This window comes from Silurus meridionalis, chromosome 12 (genome assembly GCF_014805685.1).
Source record: "Silurus meridionalis isolate SWU-2019-XX chromosome 12, ASM1480568v1, whole genome shotgun sequence".
Classification (NCBI taxonomy): domain Eukaryota; kingdom Metazoa; phylum Chordata; class Actinopteri; order Siluriformes; family Siluridae; genus Silurus; species Silurus meridionalis.
The window spans coordinates 14749490-14776385 of NC_060895.1; the positions used below are offsets into that span (position 1 = coordinate 14749490).

At 38.1% G+C, this 26896-nt stretch overlaps 1 protein-coding gene across 11 annotated transcripts in view; it reads right to left on the reverse strand.

The window, feature by feature from the left end:
- The window catches only part of tenm4 (teneurin transmembrane protein 4), a 202193-nt gene that overhangs the window by 104988 nt on the left and 70309 nt on the right, over positions 1–26896 (reverse strand). For all 11 annotated transcript variants that reach the window (XM_046862857.1, XM_046862855.1, XM_046862856.1 and 8 more), the window contains exons 4-5: positions 14350–14577; positions 1352–1598 (exon numbers count right to left, since the gene is read on the reverse strand). In XM_046862857.1, the coding sequence (XP_046718813.1) occupies positions 1352–1598; positions 14350–14577 (475 nt within the window). The remainder of the gene's footprint in view (positions 1–1351; positions 1599–14349; positions 14578–26896) is intronic.

The following is a 26896-nucleotide window of genomic DNA, read 5'->3' on the forward strand; positions in this document are numbered from 1 at the left end:
TCGGAGATAAACAAGGACCCAGGGAGAGCGAGAGCTGCCCTGCAGGGGTCTGAATGCAATTACCTATCCATTATCTACTGACCTATACATTATACTTAAGAACATCAAGCTCTGTAAATTTCAAGCAGAAGGGAAACAGTGCTTTTCTTTTGTGGAATGGTTTGGATGCATGGTAGATCACTGCCCTGACAATGACAGCCACATGAGCACGAGTTTTTACTGAAGGTCACTCGACTGAAGCATCAACCAGTGCAGATGCACCAATGTACATAAGGTAAAGCATGTATTTGCAAAGAAACATGCCGTTTAGTATAATGATGCACAGAAAATGCAAAACTGTCATTTTAATCTAATGATCCACATTACAGTTTGTTTGCATACATTCGTTTTGTTCATTTGTGTTTTCTTTTTTCTTTTGTATTTTGGCCCCATATACTTATACAGCACTAAACACCTACACAGCACTCTGCCAAGCCAGAACATTTTACCAAGCAAGCATTATGCATTATTATATATAAGTACAAACATTATTCATCTGTGAAATTGACCCTTTGGCTGTAAAAGCAGAGGAAGCTTATGTTTATCTAGAATCGTCCTCAATCTCATGCAAACTGACTCATCGTTGCAGGACTCATACATGGACTGATGATGCAAAATGTACAAAAGAGGAACAATATCATCTGTGAACTTTATCAACATTTGCTGGTTGTCGTAATCGCAGTGGGTAGATCACACCACCTGGTGCCAACAGCGACTCTGTGCTGTAACCTGGCAAGTCTTGCTCACCATATACGAGTCTGCGGTATGCTACAGTTCATTGTTTCCCTTGCTTTTTATAACATTCAAAGTTGTGGAACTCACAGGCTACAGATTAATCATGGCCTTTTGCAGCACTGAGAAAAAGTTTGAGATCAGGCCATTTTATAGGTGACCTGATGAGACACTGTTCCACCTGGAGTTCATTATGGAAAAGCGCACCATACAACCTTTAGAGTGAGTGACATTGTGCAAAGCCTCACTGTCAAAACTGTTCTGCAACTTACAGGCATCACAGAACATGAACAACTTTCTTTTAAAGTAAACAAACTATAATTATACAGCATTTAACTTATAATTATGATTACAGAAAAATGCTGTCTTTCGTACTTCCATCTGTAATTATGCTCATTAAAATCTAAATGAAAAAAAAAAAATACATTCAGATAATCATCTACACTAAAGAAGTCGAACTCAGGCCAAAGTGCATAACATACAGGCATACAATGAATCATGGAGCTCTTTTGGTAAATGATCTTTCTATTATTATTTTAACATTATCCATGTTCGCATAAAGCCTAGACCTCTGTCCTACCTGGTCTCCAGTGGGATGTTGCTGTTGAGGAGCCAGTTGTCCTGGGCGCTTCCAGAGTCTGGGGCGCTAGAGGGTCCTTCGGGGGCCGCCGTACTGTCGGTGGGCGCTGGACTGACGTTACTGCGTGGTGTGTAGTTACTCCGGCTCAGTGAGCCCACAGATGTTCCATGGTGCTGACTGGGAGAATGCGAGTGGGAGAGGGGGAGTGGAGGTGTCCTCAGGCGCGAATGATTTTGGTATGAGCCCTCTAAACAGGAGAAGGAAGAGAAGGAGACAAGGGAGTTAAGGTGAGATTTATAGAAAGGGAAAGAGAGGAAGCATAAGGTTGCATTATATAATGCATTATAACCTGCAAGCATAGCACAAAGAGCTGTACACTCAGTCAAAACTGTATTCTCAAGGGCTCTGGCTTCATACAGGATTTCCACTAGGTACATTTCGTGAAAGGGAAATCCTCTGTTGTATAACATTTATGGGTTATACCAGAAGCACAAACAAAAAAGAGTTTAGGGTGCTAGATGGAACAGTGTGTAGGTGGGTGTACTTCTGTTTTGTCTATAAACTTCCAAAATGTATCCATAAAACATGGGGCTGTACATCATTACATCATCAATATCAACAGCAAGACTCTATGTTTAGCTATGGTTTGTTTTAATTGTAGTGCATTTATTACTATTCTTATTTATTTTACTTATTAAGAAGTAACAGTGTTTACTCAGTTACTGGCTATAGACAGACCGAATGTCTCACAAGCTGACTGTCTGGTGTGTTCCATTGGTAGAAGTGGCAACCTTTTTTTTTTTGACAGAAAGAGGCAATGAGATACAGCAAGCCACGATGAACAATGAGTCAATTACTGCCACGGTATAAACTGGCAAAAGGTTAAGAGTATTTCAACAGATTTTACCCTTCAAGATTCTGAAGCTCAGGGCCAGAAAAGTGTACTAAATATACACATTCCACTGTAGGACTTTTTGAAGAAGGCTATTGAAAATTGGTTTAATCTGGTTAAACAATCCACCAAAGTATGCTACAATGACTCAGGCTATGGTTAAAGGAAACCCAGCATGATTCTATTTCATTTTATTGTATTTGTGCTAAACAGAATATTGGAGCAAAAATATTTAAGGCACGTCGTTGCATGGCATCATATTCACAGCCGATGTTACATGCACACTCTCTAAAACAATGTGAATGGCATTATGCCAGGTTGACATTCCACCATCACAGTCTAGCTGGCAGCTGGAACACCCATCTAGCATTAGCTACCTGCACTGCTGACAAGCTGTCATTATCAAGTATGCTGAATTACCAGAGTCACCCGATGTGCTTCCATTATGAAGTGTTGTCCGACAGGTCAGAGCCTGCCATCAGGAGTCTTGTCAAGAGTTGCAACTTTTGTTTTTGTATCCTGCTGTCACTACATGTCATGGGCCTTGGGAAACTAACTGACTTTAGATAGTGTAGAACAAGATGGAAGCAAACAGTTCTTTATGTTATATTACAGTCTTTGCATCCATCCATGCATCTATAGCAACATGAGAAGTTTGTGTAATAGCCTAGGACTCCAATTACCATGAACAGTTTTGCACTCATCAGTGAACAGTTGATAACCTCATCAAAAAATTACAATGGTGTCACCCAGAAGATGGGTTCTCTTTTGAGTCTGGTTCCTCTTAAGGCTTCTTCATATTATTATCTCAGAGGGTTTCTCCATTCCATTGCTCCCTCTATCTCATTCATTAGGGCCAAACTTACAGGTACAAATAAATAAACGTATATGTATATGTATAGTATAATGTAGATACAGTAATGTATTTCCATAAATCTGCTTGCTACAATGGCAACTGTTAAAAGCACTATATAAATAAAATACAATTAAATACATAACAAAAATTACAAATTACATACTCAAAGGCAAACACAAACACTCATCTGAAAACATCCTAACAAAATGCATGGCACATTTTTCCGGTTCACATTTGCATTTTTATGATTGAGCCATCTATAGAGACTGAGTACAGCTATTAGCAAAAGTGCCCTCTACAAGCAAAAAGTCGAAAGTGACTGTAAAACGTTGCCGATGGCAAGGCTGATGTATTGTGCCGACCAAAATGTAGTTCATCCGACTGATATTTGAGCTCACTGTTCCATTAAACGATGCATAAAAAAACTGGGAAAGGTTGCTCAGAGTGCTAAACCCCTTCACATTCAGGCAAACAGTACAAACAAAATCTAAAACAAAAAAACAATATTTTATATATATATATATATATATATATATATATATATATATATATATATATATATATATATATATATATATAATAGGGCTGTCAGTCAATTAAAATATTTCTCATGAGTGATGAACTGCAACTTAATCACGTTTTTTTTGCTCTTAATGTTCCTTAAATGAATACTTTTCAAGTTTTTAATACTCTAATCAACATAAAGCATGAAGACAAAATATTCTTGTAAATGTATTAAAGCAATTATGGTGTTTTAAATTATGGTAATCATCAGGACACCAAATGGAACTTTTGCTATGTTTCCACACGGACGGTCATAATTGCCGGATGTGTGCATCAGAGTGGATTTTGGTTCTTAATTTGAGACTTTGATTTAAAAAAAAAAAAAAAAAAAACGCATCAGTCAAACAAATGTGAATAAAAATATTTTTCGCTGGAGTTAATTTTTTTATATTTGAGTAAAGACAGGATGCTGTGAATAAATATGTGTTGTGTTAATGGTTTATCGCCTTATATAGCTTTTTATTTACATTTGAAATAACAAATGGTCCACAATAAACCAGCGCTGCATTAATCACACATTAATAATATTAGTGCGGTTAATATGATTTTATATATATATATATATATATATATATATATATATATATATATATATATATATATATATATAAAATATATATATATAAATATAAATTCATATTAACCGCACTAATGTTATATATATATATATATATATATATATATATATATATATATATATATATATATATATATATATATATATATAAATGTGGCAAACAAAATTGGCAGGTAACAAGATTGAGCAAGTTGAGTTGATAGACATCAGCTATCCAAATTTTTGGTTTGTTTGTTTCTGTCGTTTTTCCTCATGAGCAGATATTTTATAGAAGTTGCCTGATTGTGAGAAGAATATCAACCATTCCAAGAATGTTACCTCGGCTTTAATTAATTAACGCTATGATAAATCACCTTGTTAAAATGAGGAAGTGTATGCTTTATGGCAGGCGATGAGCAAATTTTTGTCGAGAATCATTACGGGATATGTCACCAACAGAAACCCAGTTGCTTTTTATTCCCCTTCATTTCAGGCGCAGGCTTGGATCGTTTGTCAGAGAGCAGTGACAGATGGATCCATAAAGACTCACGTTCGCACAATCCTACGCTCCTGATTACTCAGAGCCTGATGGTTTTCCGAGCCAAGCTGACGATGACCCTGATGAAGCCGGCACCAAAACAGAATGAAAGAGATGAAGGAAAGTGGCTGCTACTTCCTCCTGCACCAGAAGGCTTGTTGTTTTTTACTTACGTTTAAGGTATAAATGTCTGATGCGGTGAGATATTCAATATAAATTCAGATACTATTAAGTCTGGGAATCTGTCTGCTGGTGATTAAATAAACACATATGTTTGAGCAAGAGCAACGTTATTGCTGAAAATATCCAAAGCCCAAATTTATGTAGCACATGTTATGGCCTGAAGAGAAAAAATTTGTCATAACCTTTTCAAAATCTGTCCAGCAATGCCAATGCTGTAATCAGCAAAGCTAAAGTGCTGGATAATAAAACTTAAAGCCATACATTTTCAATCAGTCCCACAGGATGTTTATTTCCTCAAATACAAGTGATTCAACTGAGAGTAAACCTTTTTGCCATCAACAACACTGGTCAGGCTTTTACTATGCATTTGCTCTTGAGATGGCCTTTAGGTCTCTTAAAATAGCAGACGGCAAATAAGAACAGCTGATGCAGCGTTCAAGAATAAGAGCTTTATTTTCATTGAAAAGCACAAATGCTGAGGCACATTCAAGTCCTTGAGACAATAAGAATCACAACAAAAGAAGCAATGACTTGGCAAAAAAATAAATCAGCCACAGACCAAAATTGGTTAAAATCGCGTAGATGGACTGATCGATATTAAGACAAACCGGGTAACTGTACAAAAAGCCAAAATGAGATCAGACCCAAGTTTTGAACTTATAATAATAAAAAATGTTTTAGCGTATTATCTCCAGTCCCTCTTGTTTGCTAAAACTCCTATGCCTAGAGGAATAAAGGTGGGGGGAAAATTCTCTTGAGATATAATGTAATTTCCACCTAATTATCCAAGCTGACAGTTTGTAGGATATTAAAGTGTTTCATAATTATGGGACAACAAATGTGTCATGCAGCTGATATGGAAGGAAAGAAGCAGCTCTGAGAAAAATGCTACCACAAAATGTCCTATCCAAGATAATACATGGTGACATATTCAGAAATATTCAGAAATATGTCTGAAATCTGTTTCCTTTGGTTTAAAATGCATCTTAACCACAAATAAAGCTGCAGCATGTTAGTCTGGTCTACATCAGTGTTTTTAGTTTCTTCTCCTGAGGTAAAAATCCAAGCGGGAACCTTATCATTTATATTGACCCCAATGAATATAGTTTGCTCTTACATCAGTGTACACTAATAATCACTGATTAATTCAGTGTGAATGATTCTGTTGACTTCGTTTCCAATTATTTTGACTTGAATTGAAGCATTTGTCTTTTGCCCTGCCTACATTGGAAGCAATGATGCATGTACATTGTGAATAAATTGACTCCTGGAATTTATACTGTTTCCAAAGTGGCAATACCAAATCTATGAGTGATAATGTCTATTTAATTTGAGCATATCACATTCACTGTTTTCACAAGAACACTAGCAATTTGACAAAGTTAATATTTTTTGCTTTTGTTAAACCGGCTCCTAAAGTACCGAAATTGTGTTTAGAAAGCAAGGCAAGGTTAGTAAGCAATGAAAAACATTTTTATGTTGTGTTAATAAATAGATATCACATAAAGCAGCAGTGTCAAGTACAGAATATTTTTTAGGTAAAGCCTGGTTTCTTCTGATGCTTTATGCATTTTTATTTATTTTTTGTTACCAAGACTTCATACATAGTGATGTGACATGGTTCCACGATGCTGCCACACTGTTGGAAACACTCACTACGAAGGTTGGCACTATAATAAACTATAATAGACTGTAATGATCATTCATTTTATCTTATAATGCATATTTAAGACACTGCAAATTACATTATAACAAAAATGAAGATGCATTATGCTTTAGAGCTTTCAGTGTTATGCGTTTATTAACATAATGCATAACAAGGACCTTGTTCCACTCAGCCCTATTGTTTATGGTACATGATGGGATCTGCCTTTTACACAAATCATTTTAGATAACACTATTATTTGCTACTGGTTACAATTTATTGTTATTATTATCTATTAAATTAATTAATGCATCATTATTTATTAAAGCAGCATACTATATTCTTTTGGACATTTTCACTTAGTAAAATTAGATAAAACATTGCATCTTAAAAAAATAATTAACTACGTATCTAAACAAATACATACATTGCCCTTCAGGTCTAAAATATTTGATGCTTGCCATAAAAATGACTGTACTGTATAAATAATGGGAGCAAAGGTTTTCCAGCTTCTGAGGGAACTTTATTTTACTCTTATAAATAAAAAAGTAATCTGAAAAAATTGTTTAAAAGTATCAGCACTCAACGTTGTGCAAATCAATGCTGAGCCTCATAGGTAATCGTCAAAATGTACTCGTGTTACACAGATTTTATATGAGTATTATCAAACTTGTCTTGTAGATCTTGTGTATATTTCCATGGGTAGAAACAAAAGAAGGGAGGAAGAGAAGGATGGAAACAAAAAAAAAAAAAAAAAGAAAGGAAGAAAGAAAGAAGCGACTCCTATTGCATGTTCAATATTTGCAGGCGACAAAGTCCCATTAAACTGGTCTGAAAACAATCTCTAAGGAAAATCAGGTTGCTTCAGTCAGCAGCATTAGTTAACCAATGGTTGATACGAAACCCTCAAACCTTGTGCAGAATTGATTTGTGAATATAAATAATTGATGAGCAGTGAGGTCAAGTATTCGGCTACATCTTTCATGCTTGATTATCTGAGCTGGTACCTCGATTGTGATAAAGTTTGGCAGCAATATTCGGTGTCATATCTGCACATCACAACTTTCCACTGTTAATATAGAGGCAAAAATGAAGCCCCCGTCCAAGAGCAGTGTGTATCGACCTGAAGCTCAAAAATAACAACCTACACCAACGACGGTCACACCTGACAAGGCATGACATGCCCTGAACACTCGATCAAACTGCTGAGTTGTGAGAGATTTGATTCAGAATTAATCAAAAGACAGTCACCAGCCAGACAGATCATTAAAAGCAATCCACTGCTGAAACCCCTACAGCTAAGCACAGGAGCATCAAACCCCAACTTAATAGTGTTTGTCTACTCAGATACAACATCGATGGAGGTGGCTGTTCTATTTTTTTTCTCCAGCTGCCAGATGTTAGATACAGTGAAGCGCACAAGCAAAAATGTCTCCCCTGAGCCTAATTCAAAGCCTGGGGAATTCTGGCTTCAACACTACTGTTCTCAGTTCTGCTCACCAGTCAAACTACTGTTTCTCACCATTAGTGGAGAAAGAGAAGGAAGGACACAAGGGAAAGGAAGCTGTCTTCACAGGCCTGCGTCTGAAGGTGCGCGTGCTCGGAAAGAGACCAAAGAATCTATACCGCTCTCAAATTTCAAATGGGCACGTGAAAGCTGTCGTATTCGGGAGGAATAGTGAGACAGGTCTTTGTATTTATTTTATATTCTTTCTTCTTTTTATCTGTAACAATTACCAAAAGCATTCACAACCGTGTCGGGAGTGAAAAGCTCAACCCAGATTAACATGCATGACCTGTTATCATTAAAGGTTCTGAAAATGGATTTGATGGTAAAATGCACAGATGGCTCTGACTGCCTCTTTTGTTGTTGCCAATGGTACCATCAAAGAGGACTGACTACATTAAAACCTAGTCAAAGTGTGCTTATTTGGGCTAGCAACTGCTGAAATGCTATTAGATGCATTACCACTGGTATAGTCCTGTTGGCCACTGGTGGACAATAACGAAGTAAATTTGTTACTGTATTTGTACTTTAATGAAGTATTAACATTTGAGAAGGCTTTTACTTTAACTTCACTACATTTCAAAGTCAAATAACTTTTTATTTGTAATAACCTTTTACTCAACTACATTTTGCAAAATCAGTCATTCCTTTAAATTAACGAATAGATAAAAACGTAACTGCTCAAGCATGCAGCAAGCCACCAATCAGGGTGGAGCAGGCGCTTTGTTTTGAACTTGTTTTGGTTGCCGCTTGGTGGTATCTATTTATCACCAACAGACATTTCAGTGTCAGTTCAACAGCAAACAGAACATTTTGAGAGGAATAAATGATGGAAGAAACTTATGTGAATTGGCCTTATTTGCAAGTTTTTTTTTGTAGTAGTAGTTAAAAAGAAGGTTTTGGGCTCTTGATAATTGTAACAGATATCAATCAGTGTTCGACTCATTAATATCATTCTATTAATAGATTGGTGTGCTAAGAGTAACATTAAAGTCCTTTCACATAAACTGAGTTGATTAAGCAAAGAGTCATGTAACAAAAATGATTATAGGAACATTATAGCCATAATAAATCATAGTACATTGGATATTAAATTATCTTTAAAGGCAAGTACCTTTGTACATTTACTGAAGTAAATTTTTTACCGAGTGTAACTTTACATTAAATCAAGTATATGGTTTGTGTACTTCATCCACCACTGCTGTTTTATAAATCTATGAATAGAAAGAGACACAATCTCATGTCTAACGTCTCTTGAACAGGCCACCATACTGAGTAGTAAAACATTTTTTTTCAAATTTCTCCATTGCCGTGTGCTACTCATTACCTCAGTATTCCTACATCCATAATTTAATATCAAAGTATCTCCTGCGGAAAACTCGTTCCACTGTGACCTCTTTAAACCCTATTTTTGCTCCCTCTGCTCTGGTGACAGGGAGGAGGCCTGTGATAAAGCGAGTTCCAAACCAAGCTCTGCTCATCTAAATGCTGGCATGAAGGACGACCCGGCGGCTTCGTTTCCCGCCGCTCATTCCTACCCAGTCAGCTGCAAAGGCATGCTGAATTGGCCTTTACACAGGAGAACCATACTCAATTAGCAGCCCACTGTGGCCAAACCCCATGCTGTCTCATACTAAAAGATGCAAACGCCGGTATGGTGTGGTTGAAAGCAGAGCTCTAGATCTGGAGAACAGTAGCCCAGCGGGGGTTCCACACCCTGCTTTAACACTCTCTCCAGGATCTGGGCCCAGACACAGACCTAGGGGCCATGGTGCAACACATGCTGGATAAAGAAGCTCAAGCTTCAGTGAGTTCACCTCTTTGGCCTTAATGCAGTTTAGCCAGCATTCAGAACTGGATTTTTTTTCTCATTTAGATTTTTTCTGCCTCTTTGCACTGGATATCTCTAAAAGTTAATGTAGATGAACAAAATGAAGCAGTAAATGCATCTAAAAAAGTACAACCAGTACTTTTATTTCATGCATCATGGCTTATTACTGGAACAAAGTTAGAATGTCACAGTCAGCCTGATGTTCGAATACCAGTAAATTACACTTGTACTACAGCCCCTGTGGCAGGGTTTTAATTTCTAAGCTTCTAAACTGAGCTGTTTGTTCCATTTCAGTTTGAATTATTCGCCGTCTTGTTTTCACACCAGTCAGACTTGACGCTCTAATACCGCGATTCTGAGATTATCGCTGCTCCTGTATAATTCTCTCTCACCCACTTGAGACGAGTAGCCAAATACCTCAGGAGAAATAACACTCTGAAACCCTGAGCTAAGCCTTTTTAGTCAACGTCTCAGCACAAGATCACATTTCTGTAACTACATAATAGGGCTGATTTCCAAAGATGGACGCGAAATCACATCAGCGGCGAGCAACGCCGTGCTGGGTCCGGCCTCCCTTATCATTTTACAGGAGACGTGAGAACATGGACTCGCACGTGTCACGTGCACGCCGTTCCGTTCGTGTTCATTCCCGCTCGCTCTATTTTTTGTTTCATCATTTAGCTCTATTAACCTGCATAGGGAGTGCAGTCAAAACAGTGAACTGTACTAATGCGGCTAATGTACTTGTTTCATTTCCTGACATGGTGTCAAGGTGTGAGAAAGAGGGATGGTGAATTAGAAAGGGGTTAGAAACATATGGCCAGGGTTCCTATATTAACTGAGCTAATTAACTCAGCGTGCTATCTTGAGCTATGATTAACGCTCATAATGGCAGTTCAAAATGAATGTGATGACACCTGTTCATTAAAATACGGGAAATTAATTTAAAAGGGGAAGAAAGCAGGTTCGAGGTATGAATATAAAAAAAATCCATATGTGATATTTTAAGGCCAATGTGTAAGCAGGTTTGGCTTTAGCAGCTCATTAGGTGCTGTAAGTGAATAAACAGTGCCATATCTTTTTTATAGCATAATTGGCTTCCTGTCCTGGCACAGATTTGCCAATAATAGCAGCTGAGCAATGACAAAAATAACAAAGTCCTCTCTAAAGAATAGCTATCATTTATCTTTGTCATTTATTGCAGGTCATACAAAGAATAAGACTCCTGATGACCGAACTGTCAGGGGAAATCTTAAAACGCAGCTTCAGGCCCGCTACTATATCAACAACAGAGCAAATGCAACACAACTGATCCTTGACAACAAAGATCTTCCGTCACGTTACACTTACTTTCAGCATGCTAAAGCCACTATTGCATGCTCTTTTGTTTCAGTCAATCAGAGCTGCATGGTGCTTCACATAGCTCGCAGGCAAAGAAGCCGATTCCTTGGTGTTTGTGCTACCCCTCACTGTCAGCCTAAGGGTAACCTATAGAACTGATGCAAATCACAGGCGTGTGTCAAAGAGACGAAATCCCAACTTTCCAACTGGCGAGTCACTTCATCAGAGTTGTTTGCTAGATGACCAGGGGTTGTTTGTGGAGAAAAGCAAAAATCACACATAGGCATCGAATGTGCTGACAGATGGCTGGAATACTCCAGAGTGTGATGCAAGTGCAAGCCTTTGGGTAGTTAACTGGTAAAGTCGATCTATTATTTAGAGCATTTTTTGTTATACTGCATTAAAGGGCCTTTGGGAGAGACCAAGTGCTTAGTCATTCACGCTCTCATGTCCACTTCTGACTGTGCTTGCTTTCAGTGCTGGTCTAATCAAAAAGAGCCACTGTTCAAGTTTTATACATATACTGTATACACACACTGTTTTTTTTATTATTATTTCTGGTTTAACAACAAACTCCAACACCAACATTGGCCTATAACTCTGGATCATATTTAATACAGTGTCTTATTTCCGATGCGTTGGTCTTGCAAATAGAACTTAACATACAACGTTGGTAAGATACACCATCACAACATCTCTCACATTCTAAATTCCAACAACAGAAGCTACAGAGTCACTCAATCAGTTACTGTATGATTCCTAGAACCAAATATCCAGAATAAACATTAATTGTTTATTTTTTGTTCAGGAGCATCAGTATAAAAAAAAAAAAAAAAAGAAGCGAGTAAAGAAAACAGAATGTGTATTTTGTTATCAGTATATTTTTGAAAGAAAAGAAAAACCCTAAAAAAGAAAACATGAATAGTTCTTTGATTGCTGTTACAAAATCCAGCAGGACAAACCAATTTTTTTTTTTTTCCATTTTTATCATCAAAAAAAACAGACGAAAATTTTAAAGCGAATTGTGTTTCTTTCAAAATCAAAAAATGAAATGAACTTAAACAGAAAAAGGGTGTGTTTTTCTGAAAACTGTGTATAAAGACATCCAACACAACTATGACTTTTCTTTTATCTAGCTGTACTCTAAAATAATTGTAGACATAACGAGAAGAGGTTCTCCACAAAAAATATCGATTATGCCGCACGATAGTAGCAAAGCCAAAAGGACTATAAGGAGATTTTGAACCGAACATTAACTGACCGATGCACCTTTTTTTAAGGAAGATAATCCGGCCACGTCTACAGTCATTTTATAACATTGGTCCAAAGCCATACAGTGCCATGCCTTGTTCTAATGATCTAATGATTCCTTCTGCAATAAACACAGCTTTCAGAAAACCAGAACCAAAAATATAGAAGTGAAACTATAGAAGTAGAATGTGCATAAGCCAAATCAGTACTATCAATACTAACCCACACCTTCATTTACTGTCCAGCACCTTATAATTGCAGAGTCACACATCAAACATAATTAGAGCTATCAGAGCACGACACTGCACATTGCTTGCATCTACAATATTACCAAAGATCACAAAAAAATTATATTCGAGTTAAAAAATGATAAGAGTTGAGCTAATTATAATGTAACACCATCTGATTTCCTGCACCTCATTCTCAAATAAATTTCTATCTGTCTTTTTTTAATCGCTCTGGTGCTCATTTCAAAATTTTCACTATGCAACTTTCAAAAAATGTTGAAGCCAGACTTACAGCTGTGAGACGTTTTATTTATTATTAATGCCGCTTAATATTTAGTCATAATTTAGTAGATAAGGGGCCAAGGAGGGTTCACAACTCTTGAAGGGGTAGTGCAAATATTAAACGCTAAAGAGGGAAAAAAAGAATACTGTCATTGCTGATTAGCATGAAATCACAGCTAAAAAAACAAAAATAAAAACTGTCATCCAATATAACTATATCTGCCATATTCCCTCCTTCCTTCACACTCGTTGCAATCTGCCTCCTGCTTTATTCATGTTATCAACGAATTATTCCCTTATCATGATTATTTCCTAGGTTTTAAAAACAACAACAAATAAAACAAACCTCTAGAATATCTACTAAAGACATGTGAACTTTAAGGCGCCTGCAAATTGCTAAACCTTTCAAGCGTGAAGCTGCTGTGGACCACGCCAGCATTCACGACGCAGGATGTAATCTACCATGACAAGGGCAACGAAGCAAGACCTGCTGAGGACTGCTCCAAACAGGAGAGATCCAACAATAGGAGCCGTGCATTCTGATATGTCGAGAACAATCGGAGGAATAAGCTGTTTGTTGAAAAAAACTGTCAGGAGACATTTAAAGTAAATCAAGTTCTCATAGTGAGATTTAATATGCTGCTGTGCAGAAAAAAAGTATGAGTAGCCACATGGATGTTAAAACACAATGAATTACAGTAATTGGTGTGACAATGGAATCACTAGCTTTTCTGAAACTCTAATAGGTTTTAAAATAAAGGGTGACCATTGGAATGGAAACTTAGATTGGAGAAATAAAATGCTAAGCATTGAGGATGAAAACAAAAGAACTGAAGAATTGCAGGGCCAAAAGAAAAGTTTTTAGATGTTTAACCATATTCAGAGAGCCGAGGAGTAACAGGTACTTCTTTCTGGAAGCTTACTTTAAAGTGTTTGGCATCTCTTTGTGGTGAATATGCTACTCTAAAGTAGTGGAGGCTCTTAAAATATAAAACACTCCCCCTGTGGGCCTTCGCAAAAACCCCAGGCAAAAAAAAAAAAAAATCTCCCATTGACACTTGACTCATCTCAAACTACAGCTTAAAACAGCAGTGTTTTCGCCTGAGGTGGGCATCTTGAGCTACAAAGTGCCAAGTTGAGTCAACGTCTATTGACATCCCGTCTATACACATGCATACGGGAGTAAAAAATTGTGCCTCCAGGACCGCGGTGTGGCAAACAACACAATACGACAAGTGTAGATAAGAGCAATGCACAAAACTGGGATGCAACCGCAGTGAAATAAAGGCGTGAGTCCTGCCAGAGCCTGTGTATGAAGCACTCACCGTCAGCGGCCGCAGAGCCAGGGGCGCACACGCTCACGTTCCCTGAGCCGGTCTTAACTAAGAACGAAGAAGCAGGGCCAAACTCATCCTCCGACTCAGAGTCGGGGTCGGCCCGAGGCCCGCTGTTACCTAGCAACCTTCCCTGGCTCTCACTGGCTGCGTGGGCAGGGGGCGGGTATGGGGAGGCGACGGGGGAGGAGGAGCCAGAAGAGCAATGCAGAGGAGGACCTGAGAATCACACACACATACGTGTATATACACACACACACACAAAGACACAAACACACAAGAAACAACTTAAAACCAAACACAGATGTAACAAGTTTCATCACAAAAAGGCATGCAAATGATCTGAGGCATGAATAAAATGTGTGTGTCTCTCCCACTCTCCTGAAGCCATCTCCTGAAGCCATCACCGGGAGGCGGGATTTAAATGAGTGACGGGGCTCACAGCTGGAAACGTATCCAGCCGTTTGAAAAAGAACAACAATCAGGGAGGGTGTTTACTTTTTTGATCACTCAACCAAACGGAGAGACTTTTGCAGATGCAAACGTCACGAGAAAACATTTTGAATGAATAGTGACTACGATTAGAAGTAAACAAAAAAAAAGTAGACAAACACAGCGCACATATATTGCATGCGGAAAATAAACCCAGTATGATGCAGAGTAGGACAAGAACATGAAATACAACAAAAAATATATATACTGTGATTAATGACACAACATGCTTCTCTGATACATCATGGGTACAACATATACTTTTTCAAGACATGAAAATTAAAGAAAAACCATCACCATAAAGGATTCATCTATTTGATCTATATTTTTTGCTTAATTGTTTTGTTTTATGTTCTTTATTTTTACCTAGCAGGTTGGTAACCATTCCTATAGATCTTTACAAATTTCATTTATCATAAAATGTGTTGTGATGCACAAATAAAAATGTCAGTCTCATAGCAGTGTAGGTTTAAATACAGACTTCTGCACAGCACTAAATGTGTTTTTATAAAGAAAATCGAGGTACTGATAAACTTTTGAAAATAAATATTGACTGAAATGTTTTTTCTTTATTAAACAACTAATTCCAACGAATTGTACCGACATTTACACATTACATTTATATTTATAGCATTCGGGTAGATGCCCTTTTTTTTTTTTTAGAGCGACTTACAATTATCTTATCTATACAACTGAGTAGTTTTGGCCTTAACTCAAGAGCCCAGCTGCAGCAGCATGGTAGAGCAAGGATTTGACCTTCCAATTAGAAGTTAATATCTTAATGACTGAGCTACCACTACCCCCCTTTTTGCCATCAAACATCATGAGATTACATTTTACTATCTCTCAATTCAGTAACTTAATTCTAAATCAGCTTTTACTTTTGAAGTTCTGTGCACTCAAAATCAAATACACTACATAAACGTTAGCTCATTAGTCTGTTGTCTAAATGCTCACATGCAGCATTATTACACAAACAGCCACACAAACACCATTCTTTCATTCAACACAGCACAAAGACAAAAAAAAGAAAGAAATTTGCAATATAATGGATCCTAGAATAAGAGCACAACCAGGACACTGTTAAAATCCTTTAAACAAAGAGAAGCACCTGATGTGGTCTACTTTACATGGGCCTACTGCTCGTGCTTGAACAAAACAACAGTCCTCAGCTTCTTGCAATGGCTTTCAATTTCCACATTTAAGACTCATTGCCTTTTCACTTCATTTTGTCATGGGGAGTTGAATCCCGGTGGTGGCCCCAATAAAGTGCGATTAACATTCAGTGTTGTTCTCCCACATGCTGAAAAACGAGCACTTAACTAACATCACTGTAATGAGCTCAGCCTATCAGTCTAGTCTCATCAGCCATGCCTGGTCTAGCCACCTTAAAACAGAGCTCAATCACAGAACATGCTTCAAAATCATGATATGCAGCTTCCTGGCAATTAAGAAATAATTCAAACTGACATTTGCTTGTATTTTGCAAGGTCCTAGTGGTCACAGTCGTGCACAAGGAACACATTAAAATAAAATGTTCATAAAAAGAGACCAAATTCATGCCGAAATTCCTGTCACAAGTACGACAGGCAAGTAAGCCAACCTTTTCCCTTACGATTAAATCCATCAATCATAGATTAAGTTTCACCTTGTGTTCAACTGTGCGAAACTCTTTAACCGCTTGAAGTAATGAACACATTGTTTCTCGGTTCCGAACTGCTCGTCTACGTCCTCTAAAAGAAGGACTGAAAGTCACACATAGCAGAGATCGCTCCACATTTCCATACCTGTGCACAGCTATGCAAAGAGAGCACGTTTGTCTTACAGAGAAAGGTCGGCCTGTGGCTGACTGTGCTTAATTAAGCCAGCCTGCCGTAATTCATTCTCATCCGTTGCACTTACACAGGCACTGAGCCATGGAGTGGGCTCAGTAAACACAAAACTCACAGCTTGGATAAAATCTGAACAGAAAACTTCTTTTTGTTTGACTGAAATTGACTGTTTTGCCCTTTACTCGTTGTTTGGAGTCAAAGCTGAACTGGCTCAGACCGCAGCATCAGCACACTAAAGTTACACACACACACACACACACACACACACACACACACACACACACACACACACACACACACACACACACAACGGTGTGCTTTGCATCCTCTATACACTCCAGACGGTGTCTCTCTCCTGGGACGTGGCCTTTCAGCCTGGTTGCGACAGCAATGCTCCACGGATCCTGGACTCAGCAGGCCACCCACGTTAGCGAGGAAGCGGGTTCTGCTCAGAAATCACCTAATTATGCGGGAAGGTGAAGAAACAGGAGGCACTAATTTTCAAGTAGGCTGAGGTGCTGCATTCACCATGGCAACCTGACTGTAACCTGCCTATTCCCCCACGAAGCTGGCCCAAACTCGTGGAGACAAATGCCAAGGCGATTGGTACAAACAGCGGGGGTCGACCTGCTCCTTCGCTCTCACTGTATGCATTTATATTACAATAACCAGCTCTGCAGACCTTCAGACAGGCACCCACAAGTAGGTAAGGAAATCTGTATGAAGTTGCATTGAAGTCTTCCAGGATGGCAAGATAAATAGTTTCTCAATCTATTAATTTTAGCAGTAGAATACTGTAAGGCCTGGGTTCAGGATTCTGCCAGTAATGTCTGTGAAATCAATAATCTTATGTCAAAGAAGCCTGGAAATTGACAGTTTCAATCTTAAAATTTCGCTGCCAGCAACATTTCAGTGGCCAAACTGAACTCTATCCCTTAGCAACAGAGGAAGATCAGAAGCCACTGGGTGCTTGTTGTGCATGCTCCAGTGCTTGTTCCCAAGGAAATTTGAAGGCAAAAGTCAATCTGTTGCTAATGCATTGCCTTACTTCCTGTTTTCAGTAGCACTTCCATGTTAGAAATGAACCTGACAGTCATGTTTTAACATTATTACCCTGTTGCTAGATATAAATGCTACATTTGATGTCAATACATAAAAGTGTTAAAAGAAAATAAAAGAAAAATAAAAGAAAAATGGCCATGTTTTTCATTTGACAGTAGTTCTCATTACACTATGTTCCAAATTTCATCACTGGACAAGAGAGATTTGCAAGAGAAAGTGTTATATGTGTTGCTTTAGACTTCACTGTGAAAGTATAATAATATTAATATGAATAATAATTAGTAGTAGTATTTACTTAATGCCACTGTCTCTAATCCATACAACATCACAGGTCTCACCACAGTCCTATAAACTTTCCCTTTCACTCTTGCAGATACTCTTCTATCACAAATCACTCCTGCCACTCTTCTCCACCACTCCACCCTGCCTGCACTCTTTTCTTCACCTCTCTAACACACTCTCCATTACTTTGCACTGTTAACCCCAGGTACCTGAACTCCTCCACCTTCATCATCTCTTTTCCCTGCAACCGCACCACTTCACTGCCCTCCCTCTCATTCACACACAAATCACAATATCATTGAATGTGCAAGGTAGAGATTCAAATAAAATGGCATTTAATAGGGTTGCTTTAATTAAGATTATCCTGTAAGATTTTTTTTTAACTACATGTAAGTTTCCTGTTATAGGTTAACCTGCAGTATTGTTAATTCCCATATATTTCCCGTTAATTCTCATGAAAAGTTTCCATTCTTGAAAATTCCCAGAATTTTGCAATATGGTACCTACACACCTATGGTGCTTGGCCCCCTAAAACAAAAATAAATTCACAACAGGGTGTCTTTGATCTGCTGGTGTTTCTTGTGTGTGTAATTACTACAAAGAAGTGAAAATGATCTGGTATGTGTGAGCAAACTGGTTTTAGCAGCAAAAATGAGCTACTGAGCAAACCAGGGGTCACATAATAAATCTCCAGAAAATACATTTTCACTGGCAGGTTTGCAGGCGGGATGCGCCACAGCTCAGCCTCAGCAGACTTTCTAAAGAATGCATGTTGCATATGCATGAAAACTGAGTTCAGTGCTGCATTTTAACTGCTAAATATATTCGGTCCACCTTGTGGGTATGGAAATGGCCACAAAAAGAAAAAAACATGGCTGATCAAAGCTGGTTGGCATACAGATTTAATTTCTGACACCTAAACCCTGAAATTGGTTTGCACTTTATTACTATGAATAATTAAACCCTCCTTAAGTTTCATGAGAAGTCTCTGAATACACTATGTCTGGCATTGCCGGCGTGAATAACTGCATCATTACTCCCTCGCCCTCCCAGCTCTGCTGAGTTCTGCACATAATATAAAACTCCCTGATGCGCTCTACTCGTTGTCCTATCGTCTCTATAAACAAAAGCCAGGTGTTTATCTGGCCTTAGATTTCAGAGCCTCCTGTAAAATATACCTAGGCACATTTTTTTTCACAAAGGCACACACAGATGTGAGTCGGCACAGATATGTGATTTCCTACCGAAGAGGAGCATTATCAGTTTGTTCAAGGATGTTTAAGCCCAGGGAGTGTTCTAAAAATGGCACGTTTGCAGCAGAAAAGCAAAGCGGGGGGAGGAAAAAAACAAAACAAATATCTCAGCATCTCACCTTAAAGTTGGCAAGGACACTGGATGTAAAACATAGGAGCGGCGCAGATAAATACCATCTACACAAACTTGCGAGCACTGTGTGTTATGATAGATCTGCTTATTAACCGCCTTCAAGTGCTGTTATTGCCTTCAGAACATTAAAAGCTGTAAAACCAAGGTCTAGCAAAGCATTCATTGCCAAAGGCTGGGCAAACGCAACCTCAGAAGCTTATGTGAGTCATTCAGATTGGGAATTCAATCCGGATTGTTAAAGTCCTATCCGTCTATTCTCACAAGTGGAAAATAGAAAGTCAACATGCATGAGCATGAGAGGAAAAGTGGCAGCTTTAAACTGCTGAACGTGAAAATCTGTGAAAATTCAACAGCACCCACGATCATGCCATGATAACATTTATAATATGACAAAAAAAAATATAATAAATATTGTATATTATTGTACAAATATGGCATCACAATCAACTATAGTGATTACAGCCTAGTCAAAATATTAGATGGGAGAACTAAAATTTCACAATAATCTATAACCTAACAATGAACATAGTCTTGAGCAATGCATTTTATCACAAGGGCTTCATTAAGGACATAATAGAAATGGCACTAGCAACCTATTACTCACACTTAAACAGAAAGATGTCACCTTTCATTAAAAAACACACACAACACTTAAGGTTCTGACATTTGTCTAGTTGGGTAGTTAATTTGTGCTTTATTGAGTAACTTAAAAAAAAATGTAATAGAATAATAGTCTACAAGCAAAATGTTAATACTATAAAAAATATAAAAAGAGTATTTAAAAGCTACTTCTTCTTCTACTTTCAGCCACAGCGGATCATCCGTCTCTATACCACCCTGTTCTCCACATCTGCCTGTTTCAAACCAACCACCTGCATGTCTTCCCTCATCACATCCATCAATATCTTCCTCTTTTCCTCCTTCCTGGTGGCTCCAACCTCAGCATTTTTCTACCGATATACCCCATGTCCCTCCTCTGCACATGTCCAAACCATCTCAATCTCACCTCCCTCACCTTGTTCCACATGCGCTGTTTCTCTAATAAACTCATTTCTAATCCTGTCCATTGTCGTCACACAATGAAAATCTCAACATCTTCAGCTCTGCTACCTCCAGCTCCACCTCCTGTCTTTTACTCAATGCCATTGTCTCTTCAACCATACAACATCGCAGGTCTCACCACAGTCCTATAAACTTTCCCTTTCACTCTCACAGATACCCTTCTATCACAAATCACTCCTGCCACTCTTCTCCACCCACTCCACCCTGCCTGCACTCTTTTCTTCACTTCTCTAACACACTCTCCATTACTTTGCACTGTTGACCCCAGGTACCTGAACTCCTCCACCTTCTCCACCTCTTCTCCCTGCAACCGCACCACTTCACTGCCCTTCCTCTAAAATACAATACTGTAAAAATAAAATCTAAATTAATATTCCTGAATGATGATTTATGCCTAAATTTCCTGACATATTTATTTATTTATTTGCTTTTGGTGTCTTTCTTTTGTTTTGTTTTTCTATTTTATTTTTAGTGTGATGAATCTTAGAAAAAGACATTCCCCATTAATCTCTATTGGTCAACTGAGTATAAATGCTCTGTAAATTTGCCCCGCCTGTTCAATTATGGAGCTGCCTCTGACACTGAAGGGAGACGAGCAACGAAGGGAGATGAGCGCTCAGCAGCAGGAAACTGTACTGTAGTTGTATTAAAAATCTGACACAAATGATATGCGTAAAAACTATGCAGATGGATTTACACATATTCCTTTTGTCATTCAAGAGTCTTCATTCCCTGCAGTTGAGTAGCAGTTTACACTGCTAATGTTACCTAGGTACAAGACTTGTTCAGATTTTGCAGGTCTCACTCCTGTACATGGTGCCATGAAGTATAATTATATCACACTCAATTTTTACACCATTATATCCACATTCTCAAATATCTTTAAAGCCTGACAATCTATCTAATGCATTGTACAAAGAAAAAACCTAACAAATTTAACTGTAGCACTTTTTTGTATAAAGGGCATGTGAACATGGCATTTGAGACTATCAGATGCAGGCAAATTGCACTTTCTGTCTTAATTCCTACACCATTATCTCATTATTAAAATAATTCAGTGAGCTTATTTTTATATAAAATGGTCTCACGTTCATTGTTTTCACAATGGGCTCAAAATTTTCACATTGAGCATTTGGAAAGTATATTATATTTCTTTTCTTGTCAGATTTTTGGAGACATTTTTCATAATGTGGAGATAATTAGTCAGGACGAGGAAAAAGAAGATCAGAACAAGAAGCTGGTAAATAAAAAATCTGCTTTTTTAAATTGATAAAATTGATAAAAAAAAAAGTGTGTGTGTGTGTGTGTGTGTGTGTGTGTGTGTGTGTGTGTGTGTGCATTTACAAACAATTTGATATCTACTTAAATCCCCTCCATTGTCTTTTAGTCCATTAATTACAGCTGCAAGTATCTTAGTAACATCATGCACATTTTAATTGATGTTAGCATGTTTACCAGTGTACTTGGTTATTACAGATGTACGCTATGGTTATAGAATGAGGCAGTAGGCTACATCATGGCATACAAGCTAACAGCCTGGCATACAATGCAATACAATACAATAAATTACACTGTCTGGATCATTTTCAGTCCCAAGTTTGCCCAAATACAGAATGTTTTGAATTACTCATTAGAAATGTTAACATTCCACTAAAATGAAAGCTATTTATTTATAATAAAGTTTCTTTGAGGCTAATTAAATATGAAGGAACATTGTACACCAGAAGCCTCTACCATAAAAAGAATCTGTGCTATGTACATACCCCAGTTTATTGAACTTTAATAGTTGCCCCACTGTGTCAGATCCCTGAAACCTTTCCCAAATTTCAGAGCTGTCAAGCCTGCTTTTTTCTGCTAAACTTGCTGAGCAGCAGTCCTGTGTGAGATTAAGGGCGACACAGCCCTCTCCATCAGCTCCAAGCTAGCTCTTCTGGCTTTGGATTTAGTCTCACAGGGTCGTGCCATGAAAGTGCTAAAATGTCCTGTGTGACGACAACAACATCTGTCTCGCACAGCAGACTCTGAACAGAAGGCAGTACCCAGGCTGTGCTTGGCTCATGAGTGAAAATTACACCATAAAACACTTTTCTTTTATAGATCCCATTCACCCTGTTCCTATGTGGCTTTTGCTCAAAAGTCCGGAATGAATCAGTGATATCAGGCCATTAGGTTTAGCAAATAATGTGCTTCTTTGCGTCAATACACATTGCATTACCATTTAATGTTGGCCTTAAATCGTCTCGAACTGAAACATCGAGGCTAATCACCGGCACGTATCTCGTGCAGACCCTAAACAATGGAGCTTCTTATTCTCGTTCCTAGTCGAAGCATTTTCGCTCGCTCCCTCATGGCCCGTATGTCAAGACCAGAGACCACACACATATTAGAAGGAAGTTTGGAAATGGCTTTCCAAATAGAACATCATTGGAAAAGTCATAAATTCACTCTGACAAAGCCATCTAACAGCAAGCAATCAATATTGCAATATCAGAGTGGCAGTATAATATATGAGAAAGACCAGAACAAATGGTGAGTTCTCCAACACTGGCTTTTATAGACATAAACATAAGCAAAAAAAATAATAATAATAATGAAACTTTCTATAATGATATATCATATAACAACATAAATGTAAAAGCTTAGTTTGAGACAGGCCTGGGTGCATAGCTCTCAAACAGTGGAGCACAAAAGAGTTATACAGTATGACCTACCTAGTATTCAGTTAGCAATAGAACCTTTTCCTGCAAGCGAATAAATTAGTACTGCTTGCATTTTCTGACAGGAATCTTCAAGAAATGACACTAATTATCCATCAGTGAGTATTCTTCAAAAACCACACCGGGGCTACAACTGAGGAAATTTCTGCAATATACAGTATCTTTAATACAGCGAGATATTCTGAGTGATCGGAAGCGCAGGTAGAAAGCAGTGTTAGGGACTAAAACTCTACTTAGTTCACTACCAAAAACCACTTTATTACATCATCTGTCTACTGCTAATGCAAAACTCAACAAATTATTCAATAATATATAATTTAAAACAAGTGATCGACTAATAGCGAACTGAAGATGAAGATGAATTAATTATTTAAAACTGAAAGAGATGCAAAATGTTTGCAATGCATATGAATATTCCTGCACAATTTTATTGAAATTATACCAAAAATACTGATCGTTTGACTGCTGTAAATCTAATACATTACAAAACAAATAAACAGAATATACTAATGCAAACCATGGATGCTACGATTTACTAACATCAGTGGATCAGTGTATGTCATTCGATTAATACTCAATGTATCACCACTACCAATTAACTTTTTTCTTACTATAAAATATATTGCTTACAGTTTCTGCATGTTTGAATATAAGACACTCATGGATATGAGTTGCTAAGGACATCAGCGGGTATGTGGTTACTAATTCATCTCTGAATTAATAATCTCTGAAAAGAAGAGCTGCTATTAGCATTGCTCCAGGAAATCAATTAGTCTGGCATCTTTATGTAGGCATCAATTCTTTAAACGGACTTGAACAAAGCAAAGAACAGGTTCTTTCCAGATTGACTTCCTACAGAGATGTCTTTATTATAATAGTGTGTGATGAGCACAGAACATAAAAGTTCCACCAATCTGCCCAGTCCCTGAAGGACCCCAAATATTTCCCCAACCCACCTCCACCACCACTAAAAACCTCAGGTAGAAATTAAACACTTATTTAACATTTACAGCTGTTAGGACCCTTGCTCCAGGGCCAAACAGTGGCAACATGGTAGTGTGGGATTTGAACTTGAAACCTTCTAAATAAAGCACTGACTAGCCTTCAGACATCATCGACATGTGATGTACATGTGAAACAAAGATGATAGTTAATTCGGTGTTTAATCAGTCTTATCTAGATGACGATCCGCCCTACAGACAGCATAATACATGCTGTGCTTCAGTGAGTGAGGATTTCTTATTGGCACTCAATTCCTCTGTCCTTGTTCTCTTTCTGTGCACCTTTTCATGAGGAGCTAAAAGGTGATGATGTGAAGCAAGGACTTAAATTGAAATACTGCAATTAAAGAAATGAGGAGCAGCGATTGCTTTTTCTCACCCCACAGCCAGACATATCCTGCCTCCTGTGTTAGTTTCTACTTCCAAGCTCTAGGTTTTAGAAGCCAGACTAGAATCTCTAAGAAAAGAATCTAGCAGACTAGGTAATTCAACTTTCCTGGTCTAGTGATAAACGACAGTATATTTGTTCATTCAAAAAAACAGCATGCTGAAATCTAAACAGTCTGTATTAATGAACTCACGCTACTGGGATAAATAAGAGTAAGCAAACTGATAAAACAGACTTTTCCTGCCAGTCTTCTGTAGATTTCCTGCCTTTCCACAATCTCTTTCTCATCCCTCCTTCTGCCAGTCCTATTTTTTCTGCGTGCCATTGGTGCATCATTGAGCTGAAAGGCTCCATCTGCTTGGCCTAACAGTGGCAGCTCTTTTTTTGAAGTCCTGACTCAAATCAAAAGAGTTCCGAATCGGGGCTTACTTTTTATGCCAGGGTGCTAAAAACCAGGCCGCGAAACTGCCAAATGTCGTGTGGTTTGGAACCGACACGGCACCAAGAAACAAAACAGAGACGAAGAGATGATGAGACAACAATTCCAACACATAGGACGAGGGCAAATCGAATGCAAAACCCTTATGGGAATTTGTGAAAAGGTTATTCAATAAGAATCAGTACAATGTGAAACTTCACACCAGTGAAACTGACAGGAAATCATAAAAAAAAAATCAAATGGTTAACACGCCCCAGTGTGGAATGATAATCCAATACAAATTATAACATTATGCATAGGCAAATATCACAGGCTGTGATATTTCAGCTCACAGAGTATTCCAGGTCAGTTATGTCATCTAGTGTGATAAAGTCCCTCACTGTCAAGCTTTAAATCAAACTGTGTGATCGTCTGATCTCTCTGCATGTCATCTATTCATGTTTACACTCAGCTCGCCTGACAGGACCAAGCTGACACGAGCACAAATCCCTTCTGAGATAGACCATTCAAACATCAGGTTCAGGAGCTCACTTTGTTATAGGATCAGAAGAGCACCGTCACATCTTCCATTCGCCCTCTCCCCCATCTCTCTCTCTCTCTCTCTCTCTCTTTCCCTAAAATATTTATCTATTATTTGTGTCTTTTAATTGTGCCCATATGTTCTGCTGAAAATATTAAGTGACATAAAAATACAAATAAAATAAAAATAACATTCTATTCCATTGCAATATAGTACAGTACATTATATATATCAAAATATATTACATCATAGTATATTTTATTATAATGTGAAATAAATGTATAGGACTCATATTCTCTGACAATATTTAAGTTCAGAAGTTTTCAAGTTTTGATATAAATTAAATTGAACAGAAGAATAAAACTGCAAAAAATATATTTGCTCATCCAATACTTGTTATTTTGAGTAACATTGTTGGGCAGTGAATTACTAACAATGTTATAACACATACTCTTTATTCTATACATGAAAGTATAATTCAATATACCATGTCTATGAAAATGGGAAGCTATACGCTCATTTCCTGATCTCCCACAAACCATGATATTCCGTTTTGCTATTACGTTGTGGTGAATTCTTTACACTGTTGAAGCCCTATCCTCTTTGTTTTGTGTCTCTGTCTTCTCTGTGTATGATAGCAGTGTCTTAGCACTGGCTCTGTTCCGTGTGGGAGTACTTCTCCTCCCCCTCGTGTTGAAAGAGTGTCTCTTGTCTCTCGGCGAGTGCCCTAAAAACAAGCCTCTAATCGCCTTCACGCCCACTCCGCACAACAGCGCAGGGGCCGGGCCGCGTTAATCAATTCAAAGCACGCATCATTCCTTCCTCTGCTGTCAGCTGCCACAGGAGCAGAGATCCGAACCCCAGAGATCACAATAATGCAAATAACGCATAATTATCGACTTTTCCCTCCCAACGTTTCTTCCGTTGCTCCTTGGCCGCTCACACGCCACATGCGAATTTGCTCTGAAATAACACAAAAGCCCAAGTTGAGAATTTACAAGGATAAAAATTTACTCAAGGTATTTGAGAGGAACTGAAGTGAAGCAGCATAACAGGAGCTGAACGTGGTTAGCCTGGGGCAGCGCCGAGTGAGCATCCCAGTATCCTTTAGCTTAATCAAATCCTAAAACACTCCCTGAATGATGGCTGCACACTTCCCATCAAAGTCCCACCTTGCTGAGAGAAGAAAAGTTTTCTATGTATAAACCATGTGCTAGTAAAACCTAATTGAATCATGCTGTGCATTTACCACTTCAGCACAAGGGGGTGTGTAAAGGTGGAATTAAATGCAACACATGTATCAAAGGCATGCTTTGCTTTCTAAGCATCTGTGTTTGGCTCTGAGCATCTGATAACA